Here is a 16,668-nt window from a genome sequence, read left to right on the forward strand (position 1 = left end):
TGTAAAAAAAATTAATTACATTCCCACCTCATACCACATACAAAGGTTAACTCAAAGTGGATCACAGACTTAAATATAAGATCTAAAACTATGAAAACTATAAAAGAAAACAGGAAAAAAATCTTTGAGTCTCTGGATTAAGCACAAATTTCCCATTTATTTCACCAGAAGCACTGTCAATAGAAGCAAAAAATGATAAATTAGACTTCATCAAAGTTAAAAATGTTTGCTCTTCCAAAGACATCATTAAGAAAATGAAAAAGTGGGAAGCGGACTTGGCCCAATGGATAGGGCGTCCGCCTACCACAAGGGAGGTCCACGGTTCAAACCCTAGGCCCCCTTGACCTGTGTGGAGCTGGCCCATGCGCAGTGCTGATGCGCACAATGAGTGCCATGCCATGCAAGGGTGTCCCCCGCGTAGGGGAGCCCCACGCACAAGGAGTGCACCCTGTAAGGAGAGCCGCCCAGAGCGAAAGAAAGTGCAGCCTGCCCAAGAATGGCGCTGCATACACAGAGAGCTGACACAAGATGATGCAACAAAAAGAAACACAGATTCCTGGTGCTGCTGATAAGGATAGAAGCGGTCACAAAAGAACACGCAGCGAATGGACAGATAGCAGACAACGGTGGGGGGGGAGGGGAGAGCAATAAATAAAAAATAAATCTTTAAAAAAAGAAAATGAAAAGACTTGCTACAGACTAGGAGAAAATATATGCAAATCATGTATCTGACAAAGGACTTGTATAAGGAATATATAAAGAACTCTTACAACTCAACACAATATAAAACAATCCAATCTTAAAAATGGACAAAAGATTTTAAGACACTTCATCAAAGAAAATATTTAAATGGCAAATAAGCACATAAACAAATGTCAATATCATTAGTCACTAGGGAAACGCAAATTAAAACCATGATCTACCACTATACATCCTTCAAAATGGCTATAATCAAAACAATTGGCAATATCAAGTATCGGTGAAGATGTAGAGAAAGTAGAACCTCTATACACTGCTGTTGGGAAAGTACAGCTACTTTCTAAAAGAGTTTTACAGTTTTTTAAAAAGTTAAACAAAAACTTTACAACCCAGCAATTCCCTTCCTAGGTATCTAACTAAGAGAAATGAAAACATGTCCATACAAAGACTTTTACGTGAATGTTCACAGCAGCATTATTCATAATAGCCAAACACTAGAAACAACCCAAATGTCCATCAACTGGTGAATCAATAAACAAAATGTGATATCATACGAAAGAATACTGTGGGTAATAAAAAGGAACAATTTACTAAATCATGTTACAACACGGATATACCTCAAAAGTATTATGTTAAGTGAAAGAAGTCAGACACGAAAGACTACCTATTGCGTGATTACATTTTTATGACATTCTCAGAAAAGACAAATCTATAGATTCAGAAAACAGATCAGTGATGGCCTGGGATTGGGGATGGGAGCAAGGATTGACTGTAAATGCAAATCTTTATGACGTGAAGGAAGTGTTCTAAAATTGGTATGTAGTGATTACATAACTTTATATTATACATTTACTAAAAATCATTGTATACTTACAAAGTGTACATTTTATGGAATGCAAATTATACCTCAATAATCTAGTCCATAAAAACATTCCAAAAACAAAAAGAAAGAAATTTTTCAATTATTGTAAATGACCCTTATACCAATGTCTTATTCTGAAAATTGGTAATAAAACAAAAGAATCAAGCATTTACCTTGCTTTTTCAGATGAAATTCTAGTTTGTTCATTCTTAATTAAATTTTTTCTTTACAGGAGAATTCCAGTTAATAGTTGGTACTAAAGTTGATAGTCGTATGGTCCAAGAGACTTAAATCTTTGGGTTGTCCATGTGCAAGGTGGGCCCTGAATCTCAGCAGACTTGCAAAGCCTACTCTTCAGTTCACTGGACTCACACAGGACAACTAACAAGGAGAAGACAACTGACAACGACCATCCCAGGGGTCAGGCAGTGTCTGCAACTGCAAGCAAGAGAGTCCCATCCATCTGTCCCATGGAACCTAAGCATGCTCTCAATTAGAGGTAGAGAGGGAATCACCATCATAGAATCCTCAAGACTGGGGAATGTACGATGGACTATAGTATAGTAGACTTACAGTTGTTCTGCTGAAGACCTGTGGTTCTAGCAATGCAAGAACTTTTATCATGGATGTGGAGGTAGTGGCCACTGGAGGTTCTAAGAAGAGGGAGAGGGAAAGATAGATGTAATATGAGGGTATTTTGGGGGACTTGGGAATTACCCTGAATGAAATGTCAATGACAAATACAAGCCATTGTATATCATGCAATAACCTGCAAAAATGTGCAGAAGAGAGTGTAAAGCTACAAGGTAAACTATAATCATTACTTAGTGGCAATGTTCCAAGATGAGTTCATCAATTATGACAGATGTGCCACACTAACAAGGGATGTTGCTGATGTGGGAAGGTATGGGAGGGTATAGGAGAGCTGCGGACCAGGGCATATGGGAATCCCCCCTCTCCTTTTTTAAAAAGATTTATTTATTTCTCCCACACCCCCTCATCGTTGTGTGCTTGTGTCTGCTCTCTGTGTCCATCTGCTGTGTTTTCTTCTGTGTCTGCTTGTCTTCACTTTAGGCATCCCTGGGACCTTTTAGAGTGGGAGAGAGGTGCTCAATCTCTTGCAGCACCTCAGTTCTCTGGTCTGCTGTGTCTCTTTTTGTTGCATGCCAGCACTCCTGCACAGGCCAGCATGCCATAGGAGTCAGCACTCCATACCACGCAGGCCAGCTTGCCTTCACCAGGAGGCCCCAGGAATCGAACCATGGACCTCCTATATGGTAGATGGGAGCCCAATCGCTTGAGCCACATCGGACTTCCCCTATATTTTTTGTGTAACATTTATGTAATCTAAGTTTCTTTTAAAAATTAAAATAAAAATTTAAAAGTATATTAAAACAAATTATTTTGCAACACTTAAAACAGTGGATTCAGGCAAGAATAATTTGCATATGTGAATGCAACTAAAAGGCTTGAGAGACAGAATACTCAAATGGTGGTAAAGTATCACTTCACAGACTGCTTAGTAATTGTAAAGAAAAAACTATATCCTTACAATGGAGAGCTCTGATAGTCATCTCCTTAACCTGTGGAACAAACCTGGTGTCACTAAAAGTGGAACAAACTGATGTGAGTACCCCCGCTGAAGTAGATGCAATATGAAGTCCACAGAATCACTCATGGAGTATTCTTGCCAAATATAAAAATGCCTGTAGACCCAAATTCAGCCTTCAGAAATATAAATGGTATGGATATATACAACTCTTCGAAAAAAATCAGACAAATCTATAAGGCAAGTGGCTTGACCCCCTCAAAAAGTAATAAAATGAAAAAAAGAAATGCTGGAAGAATATTTTAGATTGGAAGAGTCTAAATAGATTTAATAACCAAATTCATCATCTGAACTTTTATTGAATCCTGGTTTGCAAATACCACATATTGAAGACATTGGGGGATAATTAAGGAAATTTTAATTGCTGTTAATTTTCTTAGGTGTGACAAAAAAATGTGGTATGAGGAAGAATATCACATTAGTTTCATGAGATGTGTGCTAAAATATGTAGGCATCAGGTTGTGATATTATATGCAAATTACTGAAAATATTCAACTCCACCATTATATACAGACATACACACACACATTAATTTGTATTTTGCCAACATTATAATATATATACATATTCAGCTGCTGAATCTAGGTGGTGAGTACATGGATGTTCATGTACCATTCTTTCAACTTCTCTGTAGGTTTGATAATTTTGTTAATATAAAATTGAAAAAGTTAGAAGACCTCAGACCTCAAGAACAAAGACAGGAGAAAATTGCCATAAAATTCTAGAAGTGGGAAAAAAAACAGACAAGATGACTTACAAAAGCAAAGAAAGCAGTATCCTATGCCAATAGTGGCGAAAGCCAAGGAGCAATCTCATTTATATTTCTTAGCTCTTAAAAGATTAAGAATTGGGGGCACCAGGTACCTCTGAAAAAACGGAGTTATGTAAATGTTCAACCATCTGTTTAAGAAGTAATCTTCAACATCAATCCCCCCTCTACGAAATTACCCAGCAAATATAGCAAAATCCTCTTTTCCCTTAAGAAGAAATCAACAGATGCCAATAATATGGCCAATGCATAAATTCGAACTTATTCTATATCCAAGTATGCCTAGTTCCCAGAAAGCCATTTAAGTGATGTAGGCTCTATAGACTTTGGATATTCAAGGAGGATGTAGACTATATGTGTTCATTCTAGCTTATTTGGAATGTGAGGGATATGTGTTAATTTAAGCTTACCTGGAACGGGGGGATATGTGTTAATTCAAGCTTACCTGAATGTGGGGGATATGTGTTAATTCAAGACCTATCTGATACTCAAACACTTAAAACTCTAAAAAACTAACAAAGAAAAATCCTTTTGCTTAAAAATACTGTTTGACTCCCCACTCCTACATCCTCTGTATAAAAGGGACCCAAAAACCCTATTCGGGGCCTGGTTTTTATTAGGACAGAAGTCTGCTGAACCCAGTTGGCTGTTAATAAAGTTAATAAATCTTCCTTCTTAGATTCTCACATCCTGGCCTTCAATACCACAACAACCCGACTTCTTTCTGCTACAACACCAAAAACAAAAAAACTTAAAAAGTTGTAGCATAAGCATGTTCTTTTCTTCAATAGATTTTTAAAAGTTTTTTTAAAGATACATAGATCATACAAAATGTTACTTTAAAAAATAAGAGGCTCCCATACACCTCCACTCCACTGCACTCCTCCGACACCACCAAATTCTTTCATCAGTGTGGCACATTCATTACATTTGGTGAATATATTTTAGAGCACTGCTACATCGCATGGATTATAGTTTACATTGTAGTTTACCCTCTCCCCCAGTCCATTCAGTGGGTTATGGCAGAATATATAATGTCCTGCATCTGTCCCTGCAATATCATTCAATACAACTCCAAGTCCTGAAAATGCCCCCATATCACACCTCTTCTTCCCTCTCCCTGCCCTCAGCAACTCCTGTGGCCACTGTCTCCACATCAATGATACAGTTTCTTTCATTGCTAGAGTCACAATAATTTTATAGTAGAATACCAGTAAGTCCACTCTAATCCATATTTTATTCCTCTACCCGGAGGACCCTGGGATGGTGATGCCCATTCCACATGTTCTTCAGAGATGTGGCAGTAAAGACAAAGAAGATAAGGAAAAGAAGTGAAGCTATAGTCAATGAAAATATCCTTCAAAAATAAAGGTCTGAAGAACCAGAAGACAAAGCATGCACAGCCAGAGCCATCAGAAAGTGCGGGAGTACCTCAGAAAGAAGAGCCAGAAAAGGGAAGCCCCAAATTCTGTACACAAACTCTAACCAGGTTTTTGCCTGACCCCTGAAATATGAATGCCCCATGCAGACTCAAAGAAGCTTACAGTTGGGAAACGGACTTTGGCCCAGTGGTTAGGGCGTCCGTCTACCATATGGGAGGTCCGCGGTTCAAACCCCGGGCCTCCTTGACCCGTGTGGAGCTGGCCATGCGCAGTGCTGATGCGCGCAAGGAGTGCCGTGCCACGCAAGGGTGTCCCCCGCGTGGGGCAGCCCCACGCGCAAGGAGTGCACCCGTGAGGACAGCCGCCCAGCGTGAAAAGAAAGAGCAGCCTGCCCAGGAATGGCGCCGCCCACACTTCCCGTGCCGCTGATGACAACAGAAGCGGACAAAGAAACAAGACGCAGCAAATAGACACCAAGAACAGACAACCAGGGGGGGGGGGAATTAAATAAATAAATAAATCTTTAAAAAAAAAAAAAAAAAAAAAAAAAGAAGCTTACAGTCAAACTTTTGAAAAGAAATGACACTCCATTACCTTAAGGAAAAAGAACAAAATCCTCCAAGTGGCTTTCAATACATTTTAAGATCTGGTCCCTGTTTATCTCATGGGTCTGGCCTTCTGGTAGCTTGACCTCTCAACAATCCAGGCTGCAGCCATACTGAATTGCTTCACGTATTCAAATGTACCATGATTGTTCTTGTTTAGGGATTGCTTTTCTATCCCTAGATTACTCTCCTATCCTTCTATCCTTCAACTCTCACTCATCCTTCAAGTTTCACTCAGTTCACAGGCCTTCCCTGAGGCCTCTTCCACTCTGCAGCAGCGTTAGGTTCTTCACCTGCTCCCACAGCAGCCTCTGTTCCACATCATCACACGTAAATTCCTGCACGATTAACTGTTCACTCCTTTCGATACCCCACCCAAATTTTAAGATGCAGATGGGCATTACTACTTTATGTTGGTGGGATATTAATCCTACAACAATTTTGGTGGTGTTTTTTGTTTTGTTCCTGTTTGTTCTGCCACTCACAACAAATTCCCTTAATTAAACATTCATGAAAATCGCTGCCCTAGAGACACTAGATGCATAAAAGGTAGTATAAGTGATGTGATTTAGAACAAGTCATCATTTTTTAATAGGCATTATTTGGAGAAGTGTCCTGTATTGAGTTTAAGAAATAGAATAAGGAACTGTGGATAAACCTGCTGCAAATTCTTCCTTTTCAGACGTTAATTAGATTATGACAAACTATTCTATTTTAGTAATTCAGAAATCAAATTAAATTATGGTGAAGAACAGAGCTTTAAAAAACTCAGAATATAAAAGAATAAATATAATTGATATAAGCAGAATATTAATGCAATCATCCCCAATATTCCCATTACCTGTTAAGTTCATCCAGGCATAAGCGCAGTGTTTCATAAGTTGTTAGAGCAATTTCACATTTCCTCTGCTTTACACGAATCAGTTCACTGTCTTTTTTGTTACCATGTAAAATAGAGACTCTGAAATATCCCCATGTGTCCAATTCATCCTTCCAATTGTAAAGGACAGAAAGAGGAGCAACTATTAAGAACATCTGAAAGAAGAGGGCAAAAAAAAAAAGGTATGTTCATAAAAAAATTTAAAGACCCTGAAGTGAAATCTAGAATAGCAAGTCACATTCTTTAATGTTGATACTGTAATTAATAATAATACAATAATAATACAACTGAGTGATTGGATACATGTAGACATAGAAGGCCCCTCAAAAACTATACTGTTGCTTAGTTTTTTATTGGGAGAAAATAGATATCTAACCTTGTGCAAAGGAACAATGGACAATGCCCTTTTTTCAATCCCCGAAAAAAGGGCATTGAAAGATAATATATTAATAAAAGTAACTCTCTAAAACATAGAAAAAGTATGTATTAGATCCCTAATTCTAATAACTCCAAGGGCCACAGAAGCAGGAGTTTTTCTTTAAATATACAGTCTCTAGAGCACTCTTTCATTTCCATTCCCTAGTCCTTTTATTCTCCGTTTTCTCTCAGATAGTCTCAGCTGGAGACCTAGAAAACTTACTGGAAAACTGAAGCAATTAGAAGAAAACCCTCCAACCTCCACATCTCTTCCCACGGTATCAATAACCTACCTATATCTATTCCCATGGATAAATTGTCCATGTTTTTAATCTAAATCCAATCCCTGAAATTATATAGTCAGTCCCATCCTCTTTTGCTAACCTAAAGTCAATGCTGCAGAAATTGCCCCACTACATCATCTTTCCCTTTTTAATGGACCACATCCATCCACAGGCAAACACATTCTAATCTTTTCCAGATTTAAAAGACAACACTTTTCCTTGACCCCACATCTCTAACTACTACTCTAGTATTCTATTCCCCTTTACAGCAGTGAAGCAGTGATGCTCAAGAGTTATTAGTACTTACTGTCTCTTCTTTCTTTCTTCCCCATCTCTATGGTGCTCATACCAATGGGACTTCAGCCTTATCCCCTCCCATCAAAACAGTCCTTGGTAAAAGCACCAAAATATTCCTGTTTAATCTAGTACTAACCCTCCTGTACTAACCCAAAATCCTGCTGTTATCATTCATTGCAACTTTTAAATGTTTATTACCACCACTCATAAACTCTTATATATTAAATAGGATTATCAGTAAGTTTATTTTCTAAAGTTACATTTGTTGATAAAAGTGAAACATACTAAAAAGTTTCAGTTTAACACACACACACACAAACAAATTAAATAATACAATAGTCCTACTCTAAATTCTGCACTCTCTCTTGTAAAATATTTCAGCTTGGTCATTTCTCAGCTATAGAAAGTGAGATCTATGACTATGTTTTCAAAAGAAAAAAAAAAATAGAAGATTAATTTACTAAATGTGAGAGTTCTTTTTTCCCAACCCCTCATCAAGCATATCTGAGTATTTATTTACCATACTTGATTCAACCTCAAATACTTCTGCCCTTTGACCAGAGTTTATTCATGTCTCGCCTACTTTCAAATATATAACAGGGTTCCAAGTACTGAGTCCAAATAAAGTGTCTCCCTTTAAGTTTTTGTGTATTACGGGATGAAAATGCTGTGTCCCAATTCTACAGGAGCACTCCTAGCAGTTTTCCATTTCACAGGTCATTCACTTACCAAAAGAAGCCAATTAATCTAAAGAATCCTACCATCAAACCATAAAATTCTAGAAGAGATTTAAATATTAAGGTGGCACCACCGTTACCTGATGTTTTTATAGACATTACTGGTCTTTAGGATCATGAGTAAATTAAATGGTTCAATTACTCATTTAAATAGTAAAAGAGTTCAGAGAACTGAGTTATGTTCTAATACAAAGTGTAGAAAGAATACATAGGAAGAACATGAACATTTACTACCATGCAGTAAACAATAATATTTGATTTAATAAGCCTTTCTTAAACAAATGGTACCAAACTGTAAAACAGAAACCAGTGTCCAAGTTCTATATCATTTCACACAAAGCAACTCTGGGGGTTGTTTCTTATTCTGATTTCTTATTTTCTACTTCTAATTAATTAATAAATTTCTTATTTACCATAGTAACTCCATTACTTAGTATAGGGCTTAGAAAAATAGAAGGTAGTTGTGATGGCTAGGTTCATGTGTCAACTTGGCCCAATTACGGTACCCAGTTGTTTGGCCAAGCAAGCACTGGCCTGACTTTTACTGTGAGGACATTTGGTAAACTTAAATCATCAGTAAGTAGGCCACATCTATGGCTGATTACATTTACAATCAACTGAGGAGACTGCCTTCAGCAATGAGAGATGTCTCATCCAAAGAGTTGAGGCTTTAAAAGAAGGAGTGATGACTGCAGCAGCCAGAAGACAGAATTTCCATCTGTGCTTCAACCTACCAGCTTCTCCTGGAGAATTCACTGAAAACCTTCATCACAATTCTCAGCTTGCAGGCTGCCCTATGGAATTTGGACTTATGCATTCCCACAGCTGCATGAGACAATTTTATAAAATCTCATATTTACAGATATCTCCTGTCAGTTCTGTTTCCCTAGAAAACCTTGACTAATACAGTAGTCGGGCAATGAATGCATTAATAAAACGAAAGCACATGTCAAGCAACCAAGTGATGAGGAGCAATGCAGATTCAGAGGAAACTGACTAACAGAGCTGAAGCAAAGGTGTCACAGGGGGGAAGTGAGATATAAAATTGAAAAATAAAAGGTGCTTTTTACAGAAAAAAATTACAGATCATAAATTTGAATGTTTACTGTGTAACTCAAAGTTCTAAAAAATATTTCCCATATTTACCTCTATCTACATTCTTAACTCCTTCAAAAAAGCCCAACCTAATTAATTATAGATAATTTATAACTTCTCCTTTGATAAACTGTAGATATATATTATAGGAATTTCACACCAGTCAGGAAGCCTTTCAAATTCTTTTACAAAAGCAATGTAATAATAATACCAAAATATGACAAATTCTATCAAAAAAGAAAATTAAAGACCAGTATCACTTAGAATATCAATGAGTATCACATCTTGCAATTAAACAAAAGATGTAAATAAGAGATATAAGGATGAAAATAAAGTAAAATTACCATTATTTGCAGAAAACATAAATCAACTAAATGAACAATAAACTTTATGAACAGTAAAATAATTGAGAAAGTGGCGTTTATAAAACACATGTAGCTATAATATATACAATCACCAGTTAAAAAACAAATTGGAAAAAATTCTATTTATAACAGCAACCAAAAAGAACACCTACTATAAACTTACTGAATAAGATACAAGGTCACATGAAGAAAATTAAAATTTCTGAGGGCATGAAACAAAATTTAAGGAAATGATGGGACTGCTCTTGGATATGTAGTCTCTATGTAGTAAAGATGTTTACTCTCTCTAAATAAACCCACCAATTCAATGCATTACCAACTAAAATATCAATAGGTTTTTAGGAGAAATTTGAGAAAATTTATTTCTTATAAGTTGAGAAAACTTGCGTAAAAGGCCACAGAAATTCTGAAAAAGAATGAAGAAAAAATTCCCACCAATATTAGGATATACTAAAAGCTTAAATAATTCAAACTGTTTAGAACTGGAAGAGAAATGAACAAATAAATCAATAGAACAAAATAATATACTTCAATATAGACCCAAATACATAATTTTATTCAAAAGTGACCCACCAAAACACTGGCAAAGTAGGCTTATTCAATAAATGAGATTAAGATAACCAGCTAATCACATGAGAGAAAAAAAATAAAGCTGGATTATTAGATCATTCCTTATAGCAAAATAGATCCTAGCACAAACAAGGATATAAAAGTACAAAATAAAATTATACACATTAATAAAAGAATCATAGGTGAATTTATTTTCTAGGCAGACATAAAACCCAAAGCTATAAATCAGATGGATAAATTTGGCTACATAAAAAATTTTTAAATGAGGGAAACAAGTCAAAAATGGGAAGAAATACTTGTAATATATATAATAGACAAAATAAGAACTAAGAAGGACTACAATTAAATAATGAGCAAAGATATGAATAGGCATTTTACATTAAAAATGGCTTTTAAGTATCTGAAAAGATACTGAAGCTCACTCATAATTCAAGAAAGGCAAATCTAAACAAGATATTGGGGAGTGGAGGTGGCTCAAGCCAATGGGTGCCTCCCGCCCACATGGGAGGTCCCAGGTTTGGTTCCCAGTACCACCCAAAAAGAAGACAAGCAAACAACAAATGGACATAGACAGCAGACAGCAAGTGCAAACAATGGGGGGGGGGGAGGGAGGAGAAATAAGTAAATAAAATAAATCTTTAAAGAAAAAAAAAACAACCAAGATGTAATTTTTTAAAACTCTCTCAGGCTAGTACAATTTTTTATTTGTTAATACCTAGGAGAGATGAAAAGGTGGGAAACATTCTTACACCCTACTGCTATGATTATAAATGCCATGATCTCTAGCTATCGAAATGTAATATGCACATACCCATGATTTCAGCACAACATACAGCATAATTCCAGTACCAAGAATTTACCAATAGCCATCACTGCAAATGTTGTCAAGATGTATGTATAAGGATGTCTACAGTATCATCACTTGCAAAATAATCCTCTGTACACACCAAAAACAATAACAAAAAAATATAAAATATTTGGAAAAATAATTTTTCAATCACCACTGAAATTGCTTCTGATGCTGGTATTATGACTGCTAGAAAAATCATCCTCCCCTACTTAATACTAGTTATTAATTTTAATTAGAAAGTCTAAAGTTTTGTCATGTGAGATAATATTTTAAAATAAACTTACTATGATTCATTTTCATAAAGATGGAATTCCATTCTAAACTTGACATCCTAAATCTGAAGAATCTATTCAAGGATCAATATTTGAAATGCAATATGTGTTTTTTCACTTAGGAATTTATTCTTGGCACAAAACATCTATTTCATGCATTCTCAGATGATTTATTCACACTCAGAAAGTTTTAACATGTATATGAGATATATCCCACTCACATATCTTAAACCCACCACTCCTTAATGTAATACTCAGTTCATGAAAGAGTTTTTTTCAAGGAGTTTCAAGATTACTTTTTTAGAATTTCTTTGAAGTTTTGGCATTAGCATAAGAAAGAAATAGGAACTTACTTCTCTAGTCATATCATAGACTGTCTTTTTAAAATGTACACTATTTTAAATGGACCAGTACAACTTTATATTTTTAGAAGTTCATCAAACAAAATTATAGTTTTGTTTTGGATTTACTTCTAGGAAATTCTGTAGGATGTCAATGGCAATCTTGAAGCAGGCCAGTAAGATAGGGAATCAGACAGATCTCCAACCTGGCAAGAAGTCCACCTGTCATTTGGTATCCCCAGGATGGCTGCTGGAAGACTCTCATGAGATTCTGCTTCAGAACAAGATTTCCTCCCTCAGCCAGGAGAAGCCCTAGATAATCTCTAGTGTCCTTATTATTGGGCCCTCCTGGGGGGCTGATGGGTGGGGTAATCAATCAAAACAGCAAACAGCTGGAACTCCCCCCACACCATTAGCAAAGGGGTGGAATAAATTAATGGTTTAAAAAGCGCAAAGCTGTCTTGCTTTCACCCTGGTTCATGCGCCTGTTCCTGCCTTCTGCACCCTGCTCTCACCATTTATCTCCTGCAATGATGGCCATGCAAATAAAACCTGGGTATTTATAATCTAAAATGGGGAACTGTATTCTGTAAATCAGCCCTCTTTATCACTTTTCAGTCCCTTCCTCTCTACCTTAACCTATGATCTCCTATTTTCTCCCATTTCTCTTCCCTCCCTACTTTAATAAATTACTGGCCTAATCAATATGACATGCTCTTGAAATTCATTTTTGCAGCATAGTCAAAAACCTAGACAAAATCTGGTTACAATCTCATTAAAAATTTTCTATCCAAATTCCCAGTTCAAATGACAAACTGAACACATGTATTTATTGATTCCAATGAAACAAAAGAACAAACTTAAAAACAGATCCAATAAAGTGCTAGAAAGCCTAGAAGGGTGCCATCAACAGGTTATAGGAGTCAGGAAGTCACAAGAATGGACATATTTGAAGAATCCATCCTCTACCTATGAAAGAGAGAATTTCCGAAAAGACGTTTTCCTAGAAGGAACCTAAAATCAACAAGGGAAGTGGATGTGGCTCAAGCATTTGGGTTCTATTGACCATATAGGAGGTTCAGGGTTCAATGCCCAGGGCCACAAAAAGACAAGCAACCCAATTAAAAAATGGGTAAAAGACTTGAACAGACATTTTTCCAAAGAGGAAATACAATGGCCAGAAAGCACATAGAGTGCCACCCCACACAGGAATGCCGCCCTGTACAGGAGAGTCCCTCCACTCAAGAGTGTTGTCCCATGCAGGAGGGCCAGCCAACACAGAGAGCTGGCACAGCAAGATGATGCAACAAAAGTCGCAGAGGAGAGACAATAAAAGACATAGCAGAACAGGGAGCTGAGGTGGTGCAAGAGAATGATTGCCTCTCTACTCCAGAAGGTTCCAGAATTGATTCTCAGAGCTGCCGAATGAGAATACAAGCTGACACAGAAGAATACACAGTGAATGGACACAGAGAGCAAACAACAAGGAAGGGGGGAGAAATAAATAAATCTTTAAAAAATAAAAAAATAAAAAAGAAATAACAAAACCCAAAGGAGCAGAGGCGGCTCAAACTGTAAGGACCAGGTCTTGAAAGATGAAGAGCAATACCAGTCATATGTTACAGAGAAGCTAATTCTAGTATTAGATCCTTCTCCCCTTCATAAAGTACAAAATAAATTTTTCTAAAACAGGAGAACTTATTTGGAAAAGTTCTAGACTGAGTGTTTGGTGCTGAGGAAATTTCTGAATTTCAAGGTAAGGTAAAAATCCTAAACATTTCCAAACAAACAAACAAAACAATCTACTTTCCAAGGAACAAACTTAAAATTAGTATGAGATCCTCAACTGCAATATGGAATGAGAGAAGACAATTTTGATAAAGTTATAAGTAAAAATTTGAACTCAGAATTCTATACTGATAAACTAGCAATCAAATGAGAGCAATATACAAGCATACAAAATTTACTAAATAAGAATAAAAAGTTTTGAACAAACAAAAATGGGTATAAACACAATAAGAAACGGGCAAAGTCATAAAATATTTTACGATCACAGGTGTGGGAAAGAGAGGAAAGGGCAAACAAGGGGAAAGAAGTAAGACAGAGAAAGGAGGGTGGGAAAAAGAGGAAGTAATTCCAGGAGGCTTCTTTAAACTTGATCCTAAAATAGGATGAAGAATGAATAGGAAAAAGGGATGAAAGAATAAAAGAAAATTGAAAATAAACTTCTCTAGAACTTCTAGCACAATACCGAATAACAGTGGAGACAGTGGGCATCCTTGTCTCATTCCCTAGTTCAGTGGAAAAGCTTTCAGTCTTTTACTGTTGAGTATCATTGTTAGCTCTGGGTTTTTCATATATGCACTTTATCATATTGTGAAAGTTTCCTTTTATTCCTATCTTTCAGAATTTTTTTATCAAGAAAGAACGTTGTTTTGTCAAATGCCTTTCTACATCAATTAAGATTATCACATGATTTTTTTCTTCTTCAATGTATTTAGGAATAAACGTAAACAAGGACGTAAAGGACCTATATTCAGAAAACTATCAAACACTGCTTAAAAAAGAACAGACTTGGGAAACGGACTTTGGCCCAGTGGTTAGGGCGTCCGTCTACCATATGGGAGGTCCGCGGTTCAAACCCCGGGCCTCCTCGACCCGTGTGGAGCTGGCCATGCGCAGTGCTGATGCGCGCAAGGAGTGCCGTGCCACGCAAGTGTGTCCCCCGCGTGGGGGAGCCCCCACGCGCAAGGAGTGCGCCCATGAGGAAAGCCGCCCAGCGTGAAAAGAAAGTGCAGCCTGCCCAGGAATGGCGCCGCCCACACTTCCTGTGCCGCTGACAACAACAGAAGCGGACAAAGAAACAAAAGCAGACAAAGAAACAAGACGCAACAAATAGACACCAAGAACAGACAACCAGGGGAGGGGGGGAAATTAAAATAAATAAATAAATCTTTAAAAAAAAAAAAAAAAAAAAAAAAGAACAGACTTAAATAATGGAAGGCCATTCCATGTTCATGGAAGACTAAACAGTAAGATGATAATTCTACCCAAACTAATCTACAGATGAAGCGCAATCCCAATAAAAGTTTCAAAAGCCTTCTCTGTAGAACTGGAAAAGACATTTATTGAATCTATCTGGAAGGGTAAGGGCCCCCAATAGCCAAAAGTATCTTTAAAAAGAAGAATGAAGTTGGAGGACTCTCACTTCCCAACTTTAAAGCGTATTATTTGTGGATCGGGTATAGCTCAGTGGTTGAGTACCTGCTTTGCATGTATGAGGTTCCATGTTCCAATCCCCAGAACCTCCTAAAAAATAATACATAGCTACAGTGGTAAAAACAGCATGACACTGGCATAAAGGGAGTTTTACCAATAGAATCAAATTGAGAGTTCAGAAATAGACCCTCACATCTATGGTCAAGTGATTTTTTACAAGGCTGTCAAACTCACCCAGCTGGGTCAGAATAGTCTATTTAACAAATGGTGTTAGAAAAACTGGATATTCATATCAAAAGAAAGGAGGAGGACCCATCTGACATCTTACATAAAAATTAACTCAAAAAGGATCAAGGACCTAAATATAAAAGGTCCAACAGTAAAACTCCTAGAACAAAATGCAGGAAACATCTTCAAGACCTAGTAGTAAGTGGTGGTTTCTTAGATCTTACACCCAAAGCACGAGCAATGAAGGAAAAAAAAAAAAAAATAGATAAATGGGACCTCCTCAAAATTAAACACTTTGTTCTTCAAATGACTTTCTTAAGAAGATGAAAAGGCAGCCTTCTTAATGGGAGAAAATTTTTGGAAACCACATAACTGACAAGGGTTTGATTTCGATAGTATATAAAGAGATCACACAACTCAACCACAAAAAGGCAAGCAACCCAACTGAAAAATGGATAAAGGACTTGAATAGACATTTTTCCAAAGAGGAAATACAATGGCCAGAAAGCACACAAAAAAATGATCAACATCACTAGTTATTAGGGAAATACAGATTAAAGCTACAATGAAATATTATTTCACGCCTTATAGAAAGGCCATTATTTAAAATAATAAGTGATGAAGAGGATGTGGAGAAACAGGAACACTCCTTCACTTTTGAAAGGAATGTAAAATGGTGCAGACTCTGTGAAAGATAGTTTAGCTGTTCCTCAGACAGCTAAACAGAACTGCTGTAAGATTCAGCAATCCCACTAGGAATATATTCAGAAGAACTGAAAGCAAGGATGTGAACAGATATTTGCACACTGATGTTCACAGCAACATTATTCACAATTGCTAAAAGATGGAAACAACCTAAGTGCCCACCAATCAATAAATAAGCAAAATATGATATACATAGACAATGGAATTCTACTATTCAGCTGAAAGAAGAAATGAACTGGGGAAGCACATAACAACATGGAGGAACCTTGAGGATATTACATTGAGTAAAATAAGCCAGACGCAAAAGGACGAATATTGTCTGGTCTGACTGATGTGCACTGAATATGATGAGTAAACTTATGGAGTTAAACTTTAGAGTATAGGTCAGTAGGAGATAGGATGTGGGTTGAGGAGGAGCAGCTGATACTGAATATGTGTAGAATGTTTAATAAAGTTGATTATAAATATGTGGAAATGGATAG

The 16,668-nt window shown here is 36.8% G+C and overlaps 1 protein-coding gene across 4 annotated transcripts in view; it reads right to left on the reverse strand.

Annotated features, from left to right (window-relative positions):
• The window catches only part of ERCC6L2 (ERCC excision repair 6 like 2), a 126,719-nt gene that overhangs the window by 83,289 nt on the left and 26,762 nt on the right, over window positions 1–16,668 (reverse strand). For all 4 annotated transcript variants that reach the window (XM_012530015.4, XM_058301551.2, XM_071216640.1 and 1 more), the window contains one exon: window positions 6,768–6,961. In XM_012530015.4, the coding sequence (XP_012385469.2) occupies window positions 6,768–6,961 (194 nt within the window). The remainder of the gene's footprint in view (window positions 1–6,767; window positions 6,962–16,668) is intronic.

The sequence above is a fragment of the Dasypus novemcinctus genome, chromosome 8 (genome assembly GCF_030445035.2).
Source record: "Dasypus novemcinctus isolate mDasNov1 chromosome 8, mDasNov1.1.hap2, whole genome shotgun sequence".
In the NCBI taxonomy this organism is placed as follows: domain Eukaryota; kingdom Metazoa; phylum Chordata; class Mammalia; order Cingulata; family Dasypodidae; genus Dasypus; species Dasypus novemcinctus.